This window comes from Primulina eburnea, chromosome 13 (genome assembly GCF_022965805.1).
Source record: "Primulina eburnea isolate SZY01 chromosome 13, ASM2296580v1, whole genome shotgun sequence".
In the NCBI taxonomy this organism is placed as follows: Eukaryota; Viridiplantae; Streptophyta; class Magnoliopsida; order Lamiales; family Gesneriaceae; genus Primulina; species Primulina eburnea.
In genome coordinates this window covers 31,499,803-31,517,910 of record NC_133113.1, presented here as the reverse complement: position 1 = coordinate 31,517,910, position 18,108 = coordinate 31,499,803, and the positions used below count along the sequence as shown (strand labels likewise).

Sequence of the window (18,108 nt, the reverse complement as noted above, 5' to 3'; positions counted from 1 at the left end):
AATCTAATTAATATAAATTATACATCTTAATCACTAGTTTTTCAACTCTATTGCATTAGTAGATTTATTAGAGCAAGTTGGTACTTTAATTTGTCAATTATATATCACGAACTCATCGACGGGATTACATGATTACCGACATGACATTAATTATTTTCGGGGGTAAATTTATATATATATATATATATATATATATATATATATATAAATTCTAAAAATTGTATTCTAAAAATTTACAACATGGAGATATTAAATTTATATATTTGTTTTAAAAAATAAATGAACTTTAAAACTTTAATTTATAATATATAGTATCCTTCCTCTTCGCAAATCCCGTTGGAGATTCAAATTATATTTAACTAGCAATGATGACAGAAGAAGATATATATATATATATATAAATGATACTTATTTTCGTTTAAGCCTACAAAAATCTTTTAAAATCCCGAGGGAGATTCGAATCGTATTTAACTAGCAATGAAAATAGAAGAAATATTTATTTTTTTATTTCAGTCTTAATTTTTTAGGTGCGGTAAAATGTTGATCTCATTTCTTCGAACCGATAATGATCATTAGATATACGTACGTTCTCATTATATCACGCGACGCAAAATAAATTCCACTTGTGAGAAATTACAAAAATGTTGACTAAATCCATTAATGTAAGAATTTTTAAAAAGAAAATTCATTTATTAGAGTTTACTTTAGAGTTTCAAGGAAGGCAGCTCAACAGCATGTACAATTATCAATTGATAAAAGTTAAGAAGGAATTAGATAAATGCGTAACGTATTTGATGAGATTGCGTTGGATTGATTTTCAATCTAAGAAAAATAAAGCGCCGAAATTGTACTAAATGAATGATCAGATTGAATGAGATGATAATTTTGATACGATGTATTTATATTTTACTGTGTTCCGACGTTCCATCTACGCGATATTTGAAAGAATATTTCTTTATGTTTTAATATAGTATTTTTTATCGATGATATGAATTCAAAATAAAAGTATACGAAACTCGTCAAATGATGATTAATCGAACATATATATTGTATTAAAACATAGAAGGTGTTATTCCAAATATAACATAGAGGCAATCTATTTTTTTAATCAAGCATGCTTAAATTTTGGATCTAATTAGTATTATTCATTATAAACTATTTTAAATTATTAATTAAAGTCAACCCATCCAACAAGACGTCGAGTATGGTTATAGTTATATAAATGCACAAAATGGTCCCTAAAGTTTTTATAATTTGAACGCAAATGCAATCTTTTAATTTGATGCTGGTCATCAACTTTATATACTATTTTATTAAGTTTGAGACATTTAGAGTAACTAATTTTAGTGTCATGGTCTGTTTTAATAATTATATATATTAATAAAATATTAAAATTTTAATGCAAGTTATATGTAATTCAGCGCATAGAGTCATTGTTTTTGAGGTTTAGGTTTATAGGTTCAATTCTTATTCAGGTCAATTTTTTATTCTTTTATTTTTCAATTTATTTTTTATTTTATATATCAAATTACAGTATCGTCCCTCATTATTTCTTATAATTATATTTTGATCTTTATTTAAATATAAATAAAATGAATTATAAAAAAATTATTATACAAGCACGCAACACGTGAATCGATGCACTAGTCGATGCACTAGTAGTTAGTAAGAACGGACTCAAAGTATTTGGTTTGGTGGCAGAAAGTAAGAAAGAGAGCAAATAATGGGGTGGAACTGGAATTATATGAACCTTGGGGGTTCGGGGTTATTTAGACCAAGAACATTCAAAATTATCAGACTGTTACAATGGCTTCCTTTGCCTTCCATATTTACACAACTTGTATAAGTTTTGACTTTGATCTGTTCCTTTTTTAGAGACTTCCACGCCTCTCTTGCATAACTCTCTTGGATTTTACATATTTCCATGCTTGAATAAATAGCTTTGAAAACTTCTCTTTTCAGCTCCAATCTAGATTGGAAATGGAGAAAAATATGGATTTTCCTCAACATTTTCGGTGTCCTATTTCCATGGAGCTCATGAAAGATCCAGTAACTATCTCCACAGGAGTGACGTACGAGCGAAAAAACATCGAAAAATGGTTCGATACTTATAAAAAGAAGACATGTCCTGCCACAATGCAAATCATTGAAAGTTTTGATGTCACCCCAAATCATACCCTCAAAAGATTGATCATTTCATGGTGCGATTCAAGAACTGATCAAAACCCTTCTTCTGTTTCGTCGAATTCCGATAAGTATGAAGAACTGGTGGCTATTCTTGGCGCGATTGAAACGGCACCATTTAAGGTGAGTTATTTAAGAAAACTGAGGTCTGTTATTGAAGTGGGAGGTGATCAGGTAAAGGAAGATTTCAAGAGGTTCGGAGGAGTTGAGGTTCTTGTGAAGATAATTGTACAGATTTTAGTCGAAAATTCGGATTTCGCATCGTTTAGAGCTTGCGAGGAGGCTTTTTGCGTTCTTCGTCAGGTTCCATTCTCAGAAGAAGATGAAATAATTCCGCAGCTTTTGACGACACGCGACTGCATGAAATCTATGGCCATCATGCTTCAAAGGGGCAGCGAGGAAGCAAGATTCTGCGTAATTACGACGTTTCAAAAGCTTGGAAGAGCTGATTATCAATGGAATTACGTAGTACAGGATCAGGGAATTGATTTTTTCAAGTCATTGTTGGAAATTTTGTCCGACGAGAACTGTACAAAAGCAGGTCCTTGTGCGCTTCAAGTGCTGGTCCAAGTTTTGGAAGCGTCGAAGAAATCCAGGTTGAAGGCCATTGAAGCTGGAGCAGTATGCACACTGATTGAGCTTCTCCCCGACTCAAACCGATCCAAATGTGAGAAAATCATGCAACTGATAAAGCTAATGTGTGAATGCGCGGAGGGGAGATTGTCATTTACAGAACACGGAATGGGGATCGCTGCTGTTTCCAAGAAAATGTTGAATGTATCGAATTGTGTGACTAAAATCGGAGTGAAGATTTTGTGGTTGATTTCGAGTGTTCACACCAAGGAAAGGGTTTTGGAGGAGATGCTGGTTTATGGGGCGGTGAAGAAACTGGTGGCGCTGTTGCAAATAGGCGGCGGGCAGTCGACCACCAGGGAGAAGGTGGTGAAAATCTTGAAGCTGCACGGCCGATCGTGGTGGCGGTATCCTTGCTTGCCGGGCGACTTGAAGAATTACTTGGGTTTGTTGGGGATTAATGATTCTTCATGAGGGAACAAAATTAAATTTGGAAAAAAATTTAGTACGTATTACATTTATTACTCATTATTATACTTATTATTTTTTTGAATCAAATTTGAAATATGGTGTATTTTGTATTTGTTATAAATGTGAATTTAATTTATTGAACGAGTTTCATAACTTCTTGCCTCTTGGTTTACATTAATTATCGCGCTAGCACATATATTAGTAATACAAAAAAATTTCTTTTGAGACCGTTCAATGGTCAATTTTGTAAAACGTGTCTATAATCCAACACGATGTCAAAAATATTATTTTTTTATTATAAATATGAATGAGATCAACTCGTCTCACGATTTCTCACATATGTAAAATCATGAGATGATCTCGTAAAAAATTTCCTCATAATAATATAATTTTTGACGATGCCATGATCAAATGTTAAGCATCAATCGAGGTGTATAAAATTTTAATTTTTGATTTATATAATCATTTGTTTGCCTAGGTTTACATAAATTGATGAACATGCATATGGCTGTAATATTCATTGTACGTGGAAATCATATTTCGCGACTCACATGTCTCATGTGATTAGTTGGGTGTTGTGAGTTGAAAATATTGAAGAATGTGCCACATTTATTAATTTTCTATAAAAATGTGCTGAAATTATAAAATTTTATTGATAGATTATAAATTGATTGTTTTTAAAGTTTTCAAATATGTCAAAATAAATTTATCTCGTATAATTTTAAAAATATCAAAAAATTAACAATATCTTAGACCGCATCAACTAAATATAAGTAAATTAGGCATACTTTAAAATAATAAAAGTAATGAACAAGTTTTTTTAGTTGAATCACGATTAGAAAGTTAGATCTTTCAATTTTACGTTCATTCAAGATTTCTGAATATACATAAAAGATTATATTTCAAGTTGCTCAATTAGCACACTCATATTAAAACATATCAAATCTTTATTGATTACTTTGTGCTACACCAACCAACTCGTTCAAGCTTACTCTTGTTGGGTTTTATTTTGTTTTTTTAGTAAATCGATGATTTTCAAATATATAGAATTTGTTGAAATGAATATCAAGAGTTTCAACTGAGAGAATAATAATTCATAGTCGAAATGAGTTGTTACAAAAAATTGTATAAATTAAAGTCTTTTTACTATTTATTTATATCTATCCGTTTCTTGTTAACTGTCAATATAAAATGATCAAATTGGATTTTTCTTCACTTATTCAATTTTCAGTGGTTCAACTAAGCTAATTGTTCAAGAATATCTCTTAGCAAGCTAAAAACGGCAAAGAACAGTTCAAAGTTTAGAAACTTTTTATAAAGAATTTATTACCCGTTAGAAACTATATTTCGATCCCAACAAATAAGAATATTGAATTGACTTGAATAATTGAAGTTTACTTGCAAAAAATTTAGCACCGACTTATTTATCGTTTTTCGTAAATTAAATCAATAAGTAAAAAATATTTATATTGATAGATAAAAATATTTTAAATAATTACAATTTATCTGTATTCAATTGCTAGTTTTAAAAAAAAATTAAAAATCACAATCATAAATTACAAAATAAACATGGTTATATGAAAAAGTTTACAATATCAATAAAAAGTCCTGCAAAATAAATAAAAAAGATTATGTTAAATTTTTTAGAAATCTGTGATATTTTATAAAAGTTAATCGAAATCTATCAACTACACGAAAATCTTATTTAAAAAAGTCTGCAAATCTTTATAATGAATAAAAATCTTTTATATTTTACAAATTAATATATGTATTGATACCTCGTGAATGGGCCCATCAAGATCAGGTCCAAACCGGATTTTGGACTCCCGGCCTATCTCTAGCCAAGGTAGAAGACCCATGATGTAATATCATGTGTTCTCCTATAAATATCAGGTTTGAGAGTCTAAATATTCATTCACTATATTGACTTTCGCGGCACCTTAGCCGATCTCTCATTATATTCACAGTCTTTAACTTGAGCGTAGGAGGAGCTACGCCGGGACACCCTCCAGGCCTCCTTTCTAACGGACTCTTCGCGATTTTAGACCTAGAGTAAATTCGATGTCTACATTTGGACTACTATCATCTACTGGAACCAAAAAATAACATTCAGTGATTATCATGTATAAATTCAAATTATCATTCTCACAAAGGACGATAACAAACTTTAAAATTCTAAAAAAAAAACACACATTTGTTATTCTGACTATAAATAACATACACGACACTTTTAGTTGTCATTATAAATGATTTTAACTGACATATAAATTTGTCATTATTACTATAATAACAAGGCATCTATAAATGTATTTAAATATGAGTTTTCCTGACATTTTTAATTGTCATTATATGAATTATTAGTAACACGTATGAAGTTGTCATTAACATCTTATAATGACATTAAAAAATGTCAGTAAGTTTAAGACGACAGTAGAATAGATGACATTTGTTGGAGGTGTCACTAAAACTTAAATGCCACTAAATATTGAATATGATGACATTTATGAATGTCACCATAAGCATTTTTTCTTGTAGTGCCAATTAAATATAAAAAAAATTCCGTTTAAAAAGGTTTGCTAGATTATAAGCAAAAAGTCATGAGCATTGGTCTATAAACTCTCTCATTATAACTTCATAATATTTGAATTCAAGCCAAACTTCAAATCAAATATAATGCTTTATTGATGATAATCACAAACTTCAAAAAATTTGAATGAGTCAAAGATGGAGCTTGGAAAGTCTTTTAATGAAATGAAATAAATAAGCTTCGTGCTCGAAATTCATTTCAAAATATTATCAAATTTTGATTTGCTGACATAATATATATTTGACACAATGTTTAATAATCTACGATATATATAGGAAAACAACACTCAATTTACGAGACATCTTAGTTTCCAATATTGCCTAAAATGTTGGCACAAATTCAACCATGTCTTAATATTTTTTTAGGTTTTTGCCGGGGGTAAGTAAAAAGTGACAGAAAATGTTCCATCTCCACAGATATATTGACAAAGTCAAGTGAATATGAATTAGCAATGCATGTATTTTGCAGGCACGGCCGAAATCGTTGAACATCTTTTATAATTTGATCGATATATATATATATATATATATATATATAAATTAAGACAGACTGTATATTTATAATATATAAGAAATCTCTGTTCATCAGAACATGCTGGCATTGTCATTATAATATTTGGATCATATATATATATACAGGGATGTTGCCAAAAATTTTTTTGATCTAAGGCTGAATGACTCGATAAATAATAGTGACATTAACTAGATATAAGCTACTGCTCTGCGGTTTTTCATCGAATAAAACTCATCGCACTAAACTTTCTTTCAATTTAGATACTCATATAATCTGCCAATAACTCTTGTTTCATCTTATTCCAGAGTGAGGTTTTAAGAAATTTCATAGCTGAGAATGATCGTTTAGTTTTACCGTAAAAACATGAAGCGTTAAAACAAGACAAATCAAATCTTTAAGAAAATGCATCGGAGCTGCGAGGCAGGCATGCTAGAGCGGAAGATTTTCCCCGTCATAGTGCCCCGGGTGAAATTTTCTACGCGAAACTCGCGTTGGGGCGGAAAAACAGAAAATCTAGTAAAAATATACATCATACGAAAGTTAATCTCAAGTTCTATACATACAAAAAATATAATCTTCTTTAACTTAATTAATACATAAGATGAAAAATAACTACAAACAACCAAGTCATAGTTTGAATCTTTCTGCATAATAAATAGAATAAACTAATTAAGTAGCAAAAAACAATTATTTCACCTCGTGCAAACTCTATCGAGACCCTCTCCCGCACAAGCTTTTTCAAATCTTTTACCAGAAATTCCTTTCAAATCCTCGCTCTCAAAATTTTTTCAACTCGAGACCCTTGCTTACAAAAATACAGTTGTTGATAGAGTAATTTCTCTTATGATTAAATTGGTTGAAAATAATTTTAGTGGGCTAAGTCAGTAATTATAACTATTTTATGGACTGAATAAAACTTTAATGTAGACTAAAATTACACATATAATATAATTACTAATAATATATATTAAAGAACAAACTCGAACAAGCTTTATATCAAGCCAAGCTCCAGATAGCTCACGAATGTCTTAGTTTATTTAGATCTATATATATAATGTAATGTAATGGTAGTCTCAGGATTTCGCACTTTTGGTTTGCCTTCCTCATTTATTTAATATATATTAGGTGAAGGTTTTTTAGAGTGGTTGATTAATAACAGAGGAAAATATTGAAAACTTTGATCCAGATTGAGAGATCTTGCAATTAAAAATATTTACAGATAATCTACCAACACTAGTAATTATATTTTCTCTATGAAAATCTTTCAAATTTGTGTTCGTCATACTGAAGAAAAACGGTCCATACGGCTTGGTTCATGACTAGGACGACGCAGGTAGCCAACTAGGTCTTGGCTGGATGGGTAGTGTCAGATTAAAATTAATGTTCATCTGTAATTTTTTTATATTTATTTCTCCTAAAAATATATATTTTTAATATCATAGATAATATGGTTGAGCCAAAAATTTGACATGGTCCCGACAAAAAGTTAGACCAATTTCTGTTTTACTATATTAATAGAAAAAAACTGGTGGCGAAATAGACGTTTGCTTGTCGGCTGAATCTACAAATTCAGTTAAAAATGCAAACATTTAAATGTCTGGGTACTAATATTTATTTTTAGAGTTGTCAAACCGGTTGACCCTGCTCAGCACACCTTGTCGGCCGGACCACCAATCTTGCGGACTGAAAAATCTCAATAAACCTTGCCCGTTGCAGGGTAGACGGGCAAATACCACAAAAAAAAATGTAATTAAAAAATATGAAAACAAGTCAATTGAGAGTTCAAACAAAAATATTCTCACAATTGCATAAATAAATTTCCCAATCAAACAAATCTGTACATTCAATGGGCTACTGTTTTATATTTTGAGTAAAAAAAACTACTTATCCAAACAATGAATATGACAAATTTTTATATATAAAGAATAAATTTATAGACAAGGAACCACGAGTTACACCAATTCTTGAAATACTACATACACACCAATATAAATCCCAGAATCACAGCACATCACAAATTTATTATGTATGGAAGTTGTCGACGTATAATTTTTTTAGAAACTACGCTCCATCAAGAATCGTGACAGATCAAAAAGATGGCATGCTGTTCATTTATGTTGAACTAAAGTTCCATGCCTTCTCTTAGGTGGTGTGGCACCATTGCGATTAACATTTCAAAGTTTGGCAATGGCATGTGCAGTTAAATTTGATCTTACAGGGAGCTCCAAATCTTCCCAGTCATCCTCGTCTAGCTTGGAGAAGTATCGATCCACCATTTCCTCGCTCACGTCCTCTATTTTGGCAGGATTCCACTGCGAAATCAGATCGAGAGAAAGAAGAAAAGAATATCTCAGCAAACATCAGAAAGTTCACATCCATTTTTATTTGTCATGTGTTTATATATATAAAGACGAGGATGGGGAAGTAACAATGTACCTTAGGATTTCTATCCTTGTCCAGTAGTATAGCTCTGCAACCCTGAATTTGGAGAATATTTTCTTTTTTGTCAAAAGGCAACATACATAGAGGAAAAGAAGGAGTTAGTTTTTATTGTACCTCGACAAAGTCTTTACTAATTTCTCCCCGCACGACATGAGAAACCATTCTGAATTCTCGAACAAGGCATTTACCCACGCCTTGGAGTCGCCCTTCTCTAATCTTGAAGAGAATTGCCAATGAAACAGGTAAAAATATCAGGTCTTTGAATTTATATCCTCCAAAGTTTTTTCCATGGTCAAATTCTTCTACTTTCATGGATTTGAGTGTTACGTCTGAGTCGGTAGCATGCTATCAATAATATTGAACTCTTCACAAATAATTTACCACTACAAGCCTCAGGCCTCGCCGGAAAACAACAAAAGCTATTCAAAAGGCAAAAACTTAAGTCCATATAACTTCAAGTGGGTACAAAAAATCTCAGCTGAATCACCTTACGAAGAAAATTTATAAAGATTTATAGTGAATTAATGAAGGTAATCACGAGCAGTTTCTGAAGCATAAAAAGTATTTCTATAGGTCATTTATGATGGCTTTCCGTGTAGCAGATATCAAACCAGTCTGAAAAACATGGAGAATTCAAGATCTAAGTCTGCATAAAATAAACTTATTCTGAGAAACGCTTTGTGAGCATCCAAAATTTGCTAATATATTGTTATTTTTCTTTAAACATTTTTTTAAAAGAGTCATCAGGCAACTGCTTGAAGACTCAAGATCAAGGTTCGAAAGATGTTCAAAAGTGTTAAATTTTGAACATGGGGTGCGACTAAGGCATAGTAGAATCAACATGCACACCGATCCCTACCGATCTGAGAGAAATTTTAAGGCTTGTTGGAGAAGCTTTCCTCAATGTCTGAATTGTGGAAGTGAACCATTCATCCTTCCCATTATTTTCTATCTCCTAGAAAAGTGGAAGTAAATAAGGGTCCGAAACTGACAAAAATCAATGTTTCCATGGCAAGGGGCACAAAATAAATCTGATATCCCATGTCAACTTACAAGGGAACCTATAATGTCCTCAATTGTTCTTCGGGAAAAACACTTATTGATGATGTTCAACCTGCAGGTGTAAAAAAAGATGAAGAAGAGTGGCTTAGCCAAATGCAAAATTTCTAAGATGTTTAGCATACCATAGACAAAGATCCTTAACAAAAATGTAAAAAGGGTAAGTAAGAGTAATATAAAGCATCAAGTCAATAACTCTTGAGGAAAACTTCATCCAATGATGTTTACATAGGCAGGGATAACTTTTAAGCACTCAAAAAATAAAAACAACAGAGTCAGGATTTACATTTTACGACTCATGAGCATAAACTAGAGAAACAGTAAAGTTAAGCAACGACCAAAAGATGTGTCGCAGACTACAAATGGAAAATGGAAAAAAAATGTACAAGCATCAATTTCCATTACATCCACAAACTTGCGTCTTCTAGGTAGTGTTACACATGAAGGAAACTTTTCGTTGAGGGTAAAGCACATAATGGTAACAACTTGTTCAAGTCCCACACCATCAAAAAATAACAATATAGCAGACTAACAAGTCGCTGTTAAATGATTACGTTATTCTTGAGTTGAATCTTTAGGAAGCGGGGTAACTTCTCCAGTCCAAAAAACATATCCCAGCACTAAAGACTTCAAACATTATTACCTGTAGTAAACACTGCTCTTTTTCAATTGTGGTACATGCGAAAATTGACTGATAGTAGAAGAGATGACAGCTGGATCACTAGAATCTGCTTTACACAGAGCTTCTTCTAACAATGATAATCTCTGTCCAATAATAAAAGATAAATCAAAATAATGACGATTTTCTGCCACATATGAAAGGCATACTTGGAATTGGTTGAATTAGCATAAATGATAGCGCAACTAAATGCTGGAGATGTGATTATACCTCTGATCGGACAAAGTGAGTTGCTAGACCACAAGCGAGCATCTCAGCACCATCCAACCTTGCTCCTGTCAGACCAACATATTCTCCTGGCAAAAAGGGAACACAACATTATATGAAACAAACAAAGATTCTGTTTTCCCAAGTTATATAAACAACACACGCATTACATTAGGACTACCAATATCGAAAAAACAGAATAAAAAAAAGATATTTTCAAGCTGACGTCCAGAAATATGCATAACAACTAGATACGTAAATGTGCACACAAAAACAATAATAATTCTTCCAAGTTCTTGAATATATGTACATTAATGAAACATATCTGCCCAGGAATAGAAACGGAGCACTTCATGAGTTTCTCCAACTTATGAACATCAAACCTAACATGCAAAAAGAACGCCATAGAACTAACGATATTTAATAAGAAATCCTTGGGGCTTATTAAATTTTAGAAAATTGTTAAAAGTGTCAACTCTACTTTAGTTGGCATTTATGAGAATCCTTAAAAACTCTTTGTCAGGGAATTCCCCAAGAAGTCATTAAGTAAGTGATGGTAATAGCAGTTAACATATATACTTAACACAAATGTGACAAATATTACATGGACTCACATTCAGATGTTGGTTGTTCATACAAGTCTAGGAGACCAACTAGATCAATTTTGGGGTATGAGGGAAGTTTGATATAGGTGTACAAGGGTTGAGCTGAAACTCTCCAAAAATGGACTAATATTGAAAAAATCCAACCTCCATGCCCTGTATAGCATAAGAGTAATTTCGTCCTAAGCAAGTGTAATTTGAAAAAATGCAGGTGCTGCCACACAAGAAATTGTTGTGTTATCAGTCATGTTCTATATTTTGTTTATTTGTGGAACTTGTAGCTTCTCATTTAGCAAAGCAGTTGGTGTCAAATACCAAATCACACGATGATACTTTCTATGCCAAAATCGGGAGGCAAAGAAAATCTGACAGTAGGTAGAAGGTAAGCCACATCTACTTTGATAATATTCTCCACGTGGATGAAAGATACAGTGTATCTATCTCAAAACAAGGCATCTGAAAAAGCAAAGGGCCATAACAGAATTTACCGAAGAAACCAGGGATTCTTGACAAATAGTAAGAGGAGCCTACGTCAGGGAAGAGTCCCAATGCGGTTTCAGGCATGGAAAAAAGCTGCAAGAAGGTTAAAACATAAATGATAATATTCAGCAACAGAAATGATAAATTTGATAACGAGGGAATATAGCTATAAAACATTATCATACAACACACTATTCCATCAGGGCACATGCCTGAATTTGTGTATGTAAACAAATATAAAGACAAATGAAAAAATAAAAGCTAAAAGCAATCTGCCATACACAATGCTACTAATACGTAATAAAGAATATAACAGGAAAGGTTGAACCTTGTTGAAGGAAATTCATTATTTATATCTGAAGACTAGTGTTTAAATAGATTTCAGAAAATTTTAATATTAAACCAACAATTGGCCTATTTCTTGGTCAAAAAGACAAAAACATAGTGCCAACATGGGCGGTTGTAAATTATCAAGATAAAACATGAAATCCGTGAAATCATGGAAAGAATAGACAAATACCGAGTTCTCTGTAGCGACACGAAATCTACCATGTACAGAAGCACCTGCTCCTCCTCCCATGACAATACCATTGAGAATTGAAACCTTCAAATACATTTGCAAAATAAACAATAAGGACTGCTGAAATGACCGTTGCAAGCATCTTAATATCCACAAATAATTTAACTAATTTTTTTTAAAAGACTGGAAATCTTTTTCTACCATCAGCACCTGGAGTTTACTGTATGTCGCCATCACATAATTCAAAGTAAATTCTTTTCTGAAATAACTGGCACCAGACCTCCAATTACCTGATGCTCACATAAATATCAAGAGTCAACAACCATATAATTGGATTCAAAGTAAATTCTTTTCTGAAATAACTGGCACCAGACCTCCAATTACCTGATGCTCACATAAATATCAAGAGTCAACAACCATATAATTGGATCCTAACATACTGCTAAGTAGAGTGCTGACAGGTGAGTTCAACAAACCAGAAATGGCTAATCAAAATAAAAGGAATTCAATAAACACTATCAGGAAATAAAAGCTTGTGAATTAATTCGCCGATTAACTCAAATGCAGACTCAACATATATCCAGAACCAAGTTTAATCACTACAAAAATTAGATGCACTCCATTGTACTAGAAAACCTCAAATTGAGTGATTGCAACCTGAGGTCATAGTTGATTGAACTCAAGGATTTGGTTCCTTGTTTCTAACAATTAATTGATTAAAGTCTGTACCTTTAGTGATATCACGAACAACTGCTGCAACATCACCTCCCGCACAAAATGCTCTCCCTTTGCCCTTTTATTAAATATTAAAGAAAAGCACAGGTGAAACATAAATAACTCGAAGAAAATGTTGTTTGTTCCGGCCTATTTATTACTGCCACTCTAGGTTTCAACATTTGTCTGATTGTATGTCATAGTCACAAGGTGCAAAAATAATCTTGTTTCAAATTTCTTGTCTGTAGAAGTTAACAAAATTAAGACCAGCCAAAATTGATTCTCACATAAGACAATATCTACCCCTTCTTAAATGGTCATGCATAAACCTACAAAAAAATAAGGCACCACTAGATTATAAGGCACCACTAGATTGAACATACCGAGATTCAATTTGACATAGGAGAAAGACCTGAAATTTCAGATTTACTAAAAATCAAAGTGAAGTGAACTTTTATAGGAAAGAGAACCAATTGTAAAAGATAATGAATGCTAGTATCTGCCTGCAGACAAGCAGAAAACCAATGAAGGTACCACAAGCTTCTGATACAAGCATAGGAAGCTGGAAGCCCCAAACCTATGGAGCCCATATGTGTAAATACCTCTGATTTCACCAGGTTCAAAACAGATAGCCATATAGGCAGAAACCAATTGAGTAGAATCTGAATAGCTGATGGATAATTACCTTTAAGATTAATAATTTAACAGTGGAATCTTCCCTGCAAGTGATAAAAAGCTCCAACAAACGGGACACCTGGATTGAGAAGAAGAAACGTTACTCGAAAAAGATTGAACATATTCGGAACAAAGACAATGCTGGCTGGTGCATATATTCTTCAAGTTACAGAACGCGATCAATCCCAACAAGTTTACAATTTGATTAATTGAATGTAAAATAACAGCATAGGAAGAAAACACAAACATCAGAAACATAAGGCTCCCGAAATACCGAATCTGATATTCCAAAATTTGAATAAAAAAGAAAGAGCATATTCTTCAAAATCATTTCAATTTCCGAAACACTTAAAAATTACACAGAGCAGATAATGAGCATATAATTACTGCTTATGTCATACCATTTCAAAGGAAAGTGCATTGAGTTGCTTCGGTCTGTTGAGTGTGAAAATTCTCACAGAAAACTTCTCTTCCACCAAAACCTGCCGAAAAAATCATGAAAAAAAAAATTGCCGCAATATTTCAAAAATAAAAAAATAAAGAATGAAACTGAAACAACATAAGACTTCGAATATAAATAGAAAATTCAAGCTAAATAGACAAAAGCAGATAACAATATAACCAGGAAATTAACAATATTGCTTCAAAAAAAAATCAAGCGAGATAAGTTAATTATAAGAACCTGATCAGTTTCTCCGTTGGTTGAATAGATTGAAGCCATGGAGTTCTTGAACCTCTCTGCTTTGATTTGCGTGAGCAAGTAATGGGAAGGCCAAAACAAGATGAAATTGCTACAAAAACGAGTATTTAAGCTACTGCCACGCCAATGTACAACTTAACTAGCTAAAAGTACAAAGGAATTATTAGCATAAGGTCTTGTCTCTCTCTTAAAAATATTCATCAAATCCCATAAATTCCCTCAATAACAAACTCTACTGAATCACACCGGAGTCTAACTCAGTCAAATCTCAATCTCTCCGCTCGAACACATAGTGAATCATCCCCATCTGGGTTCTCGAAACCTTGGGAAAAATGGAATCTTCAGTAGTTTTGGGTGAGAAAGAGTTGTTCGCATGCTGTGGAAGCGTAAAATTTGCCAAAGAAATGGCGGCTTCCGGGCCCTTTTCTGGTTATCTAGAAGCCGTCGGTGCTGCCAGTGATATATGGTTCAATAAAGTCTCTTTCTTTAACACCCTATCTGTTTTTTTTATCATGTGATAGTGTTTGAAAGTGTAGTACTGTTGATTTTGATAGAATGAGAGTTATGTTTCGATTAGGTGGATGTAAATGGATGGCTAGAAGCTTTTTCTGCACATCCTCAGATTGGTGAAAGCCCATCGAAGACCCACAAAAGTCCCACCAGCGCTCAGTTCAGTTACTTTTTCTCTCTTTGTTTAGAACTTTATGTTTCTGTGACGAGTTATTACCATCTAGGGATGTTAAAGAATCGGTAGCTGGACGATGTTCATTAGTGCAGCAGTGGATTCTTGTTTGTGTGATAGAGTTAGAAAACCATAGTTGTTGTATCATTCAAAGTTCAAACCGTGCCATTCTTTGTAGTGGTGATGGTTTGTTTCGTTGTCTCCGATGGTAGTGTGGAATACGGAGTCATTTTATAAGCAGTGAATTCTTATATGATTTAATTAGGCGTTTTAATTTGTCTCAATACGGCACAACAATCAAAAGTTCTGTCACGATAACCAATTACCATCACAGGTGGAGCAAGGGAGAGCAGTCGACTGCTTTAGCTACTGCCACTGACTCTACCTTACAGGTATATGCAAGTTGATGATCCAGCTTGTCATTTTCCATCTGAGATCAGCATGTTTTTGTAAAGCCAAAATTAAGGTTATTATTTTAAATGTAGAACATAATGCTCCATGACAACCCTTTTATGAAAATGCTGGAAGTCTGATTTTTGGATTAACCTCCATTTTCAAATGTTGAAAAAGTTTGTGTTTACATTTGATGATAGTTCTTTGCATGTATGCTTGTTTTATAATGAAATGGCCCACACTTTTTTAACTTTATTTTGTAGGAGCTATATGAGTGGAATGCTCGCTATCGGCAGAAGTTTGGGTTTGTGTTTTTGATATTTGCATCTGGAAGAAGTTCCCCGGAGATACTGGCAGAGATGAAGGTATTCTTTGCACTGCTGAATGCTCTTCCTTGTAGTTTCCTTTCTGAACATATAGACTGCACTTACATGTATTCTGTTATAAACCCAACCCTGTTTAGAAACCTCTTTGCAACTGTTTTTATTGCTATCTTTGCAGTCCAACAATCTATTTTTAAAAACACAATGCAGTACAACAACCTTGGGCCTTTTTTCTGTGATTTAAAGTTGGTAAACGAATATGTGATTTTTTTGTTTTGGAGGTTATGATAAAATGACTAAATTGATACATCAGGAAACAATGAGTGAAACTACAATAGAGTGCTTCAGATAAAATGCCAATGCCCTCCATTTACTATTCTGTTACTGAAAATGGTGGATCTAAATGACTGTTTTGGGATTCAAAGGCGATACTTTTGTCTGTGCTTGTCAGTTTCTGGAGACGAGTTAATGGGTCTGTTCTCGAGTCTTGAAACAGTTCTGTTAAAAACTGCCTCAAAGGATAAGATAATGGGCTAGTTATTTATGAATACTCTTTTTGCAGAGACGATGTCAGAACAGACCAATAGTCGAACTCGAGCTTGCAGCCAAGGAACAAATGAAGATAACAGAACTACGTCTTTCTAAGCTATTTTCAGCTAATGCAACTACTGCTTCCACAACCAACACCCAGTATGGTTCGGATGTGACAAAAGCTAGAGGTTTCATGATCAGTTTCTGTTTGTTCATGTTCTAATGTATTCCCATGTTTTCAAGCATATAGACCTATAAAATTTTGAAGAAATAAAGTTGTTTTCTATGCAAGTGCGCAAAACTAATAAAAGTGTTACATGCAACAGGGGTCCCGTGGTGGAATGTTCTTCGAACTTCCCTTGTAAAGCCATTCTAAGGATTTTATTTGTCAAAATTAAAAAGCATTCTGAAATTATGGTTTTAATTTTCAGGGTCATAGCTGTGAGAATCTCCTAGATAATGATCTTTTGTAGCATTATCTGACAATCTCTGTTAAACTGTAGAAGATCGAGTGAGCCATATCAGTGGACATTTCGTTGCTGTAAAGGAAACTCCTGCTGAGAAATCTGCTGAAATAGTTTCAAGGACACGCCCACCTATCACAACACATGTTCTTGATATAGCTCGTGGTTCTCCAGCTGCTGGTATTGAAGTCCTTCTCGAGACATGGGGCAACAATCAATCCCGACCATTATTTGGTCAAATGGATTCAAGTCATAATTGGAAGCTCCAAGGTTCTTCAACTACAGATAAAGATGGAAGAAGCGGTCAGCTGATGAAAATGGTGGATGTCTTGAGCCCTGGCATATACCGGATCAGTTTCAATACTGGGAGATATAATCCGACAGGCTTCTTCCCATACGTCTCTATTGTCTTTGAAGTCAGGGATTCGCAAAAGTTGGAGCATTTTCATGTCCCGCTGTTGCTTTCTCCATTTTCATTCAGCACTTACCGTGGGAGCTAGCTGCCTCATGTTGCCTGCAAATGAATCTGCCTACTGTTGCCTGCAAATGAATCTTAAATGGCGAAGAATTGTCGCTCTCTTTTTGCACATGCAGCTAATCTCATTATGCGAAGGATGTAGGAATAATTTCCGTCCAGGATGAAACCGTGCGACTAATATTTGTAAATTTTCAATAATTCTTTTTTATATAAAAAATTTATTATTACCTGTAATAAAGAGATTATACGCGCTGATGAGTTATCCCCCTACTCTGTTTTTATTGGTAAATCTAAATTTCATAGATCAAAATAGTTTAAATATATACAAAATACTTCGAGCATACACGGGCTCTACAATTAACAACAAAAAAAAAAAAGAGCACTATGTAAACCTGGGCAATACAATCAAAATCAAAAGACTGTCGACGGTAAGTCAGAGCTTATCCCTGAGTACAATACAACTAAGCGGAGAAGTCCGAAAATACAAGCTGAGGCATATGTAAACAAATACTTTGATCATTAAAAATATCTCATTCGAGTTGGGACAGAGTCTTCTAAAAAATCAAGCATTTACTAGCCTTCCGAATAGACTATATCATGCAAGAAAAAACTCAGTGCGTGGCCATAATGATCGGGGACGAACGGCTATAAGCACACTTGAATCACTTCACTGCAGCACTGAAGGTAATCATGGAGTAGCGAATATGAAACCACTGACGAATTTCAAACCAGAGGCGAGAAGAGTAGGATCATCCAAATAGCAAGTGGTCCAACGTTTCCTGATAAACCACACAAAGAACACAGCTTTTATCATTGTGAAGATTTATTTAT

The 18,108-nt window shown here is 33.4% G+C and overlaps 3 protein-coding genes across 4 annotated transcripts; 2 read left to right on the top strand and 1 right to left on the bottom strand.

The window, feature by feature from the left end:
* Positions 1-1,752: 1,752 nt before the first annotated feature.
* Positions 1,753-3,371, top strand: LOC140809539 (E3 ubiquitin-protein ligase PUB23-like). Its single transcript, XM_073167190.1, has one exon. The coding sequence runs from the start codon at positions 1,981-1,983 to the stop codon at positions 3,229-3,231; it is 1,251 nt and encodes a 416-aa protein (XP_073023291.1). The 5' UTR covers positions 1,753-1,980; the 3' UTR covers positions 3,232-3,371.
* Positions 3,372-8,458: 5,087 nt separating this feature from the next.
* LOC140810972 (3-hydroxyisobutyryl-CoA hydrolase 1-like) lies at positions 8,459-14,570 on the bottom strand. The gene is made up of 14 exons (XM_073168910.1): positions 14,389-14,570; positions 14,108-14,188; positions 13,717-13,785; positions 13,047-13,110; positions 12,528-12,607; positions 12,318-12,401; positions 11,806-11,890; positions 10,719-10,804; positions 10,473-10,594; positions 9,824-9,884; positions 9,630-9,725; positions 8,885-8,986; positions 8,765-8,806; positions 8,459-8,640 (listed from the first exon to the last, which is right to left on the bottom strand). The coding sequence occupies exons 1-14, from the start codon at positions 14,425-14,427 to the stop codon at positions 8,503-8,505; spliced, it is 1,149 nt and encodes a 382-aa protein (XP_073025011.1). The 5' UTR covers positions 14,428-14,570; the 3' UTR covers positions 8,459-8,502.
* Positions 14,571-14,585: 15 nt separating this feature from the next.
* Positions 14,586-17,530, top strand: LOC140810973 (uric acid degradation bifunctional protein TTL-like). 2 transcript variants are annotated; one of them, XM_073168912.1, is made up of 6 exons: positions 14,586-14,882; positions 14,984-15,075; positions 15,423-15,480; positions 15,745-15,846; positions 16,367-16,523; positions 16,842-17,530. In XM_073168912.1, the coding sequence occupies exons 1-6, from the start codon at positions 14,739-14,741 to the stop codon at positions 17,297-17,299; spliced, it is 1,011 nt and encodes a 336-aa protein (XP_073025013.1). In that variant the 5' UTR covers positions 14,586-14,738; the 3' UTR covers positions 17,300-17,530. The 2 variants fall into 2 exon arrangements, with proteins under 2 accessions (XP_073025013.1, XP_073025012.1); XM_073168911.1 differs by having other exon boundaries at positions 16,839-17,530.
* Positions 17,531-18,108: the final 578 nt, after the last annotated feature.

Excerpts from the sequence above, each read along its gene's own strand:
- LOC140809539 (XM_073167190.1), top strand. The coding sequence starts at position 1,981 with ATGGAGAAAAATATGGATTTTCCTCAACATTTTCGGTGTCCTATTTCC.
- LOC140810973 (XM_073168911.1), top strand. The coding sequence starts at position 14,739 with ATGGAATCTTCAGTAGTTTTGGGTGAGAAAGAGTTGTTCGCATGCTGT. Across the intron at positions 14,883-14,983 it reads GTGATATATGGTTCAATAAA|GTGGATGTAAATGGATGGCT; the intron begins GTCTCTTTCTTT and ends TGTTTCGATTAG. Across the intron at positions 15,847-16,366 it reads AGATACTGGCAGAGATGAAG|AGACGATGTCAGAACAGACC; the intron begins GTATTCTTTGCA and ends CTCTTTTTGCAG.
- LOC140810972 (XM_073168910.1), bottom strand. The coding sequence starts at position 14,427 with ATGGCTTCAATCTATTCAACCAACGGAGAAACTGATCAG. Across the intron at positions 13,111-13,716 it reads TTAAATTATTAATCTTAAAG|GGCAAAGGGAGAGCATTTTG; the intron begins GTAATTATCCAT and ends ATTTAATAAAAG. Across the intron at positions 12,608-13,046 it reads TGTTCGTGATATCACTAAAG|GTAATTGGAGGTCTGGTGCC; the intron begins GTACAGACTTTA and ends TGTGAGCATCAG.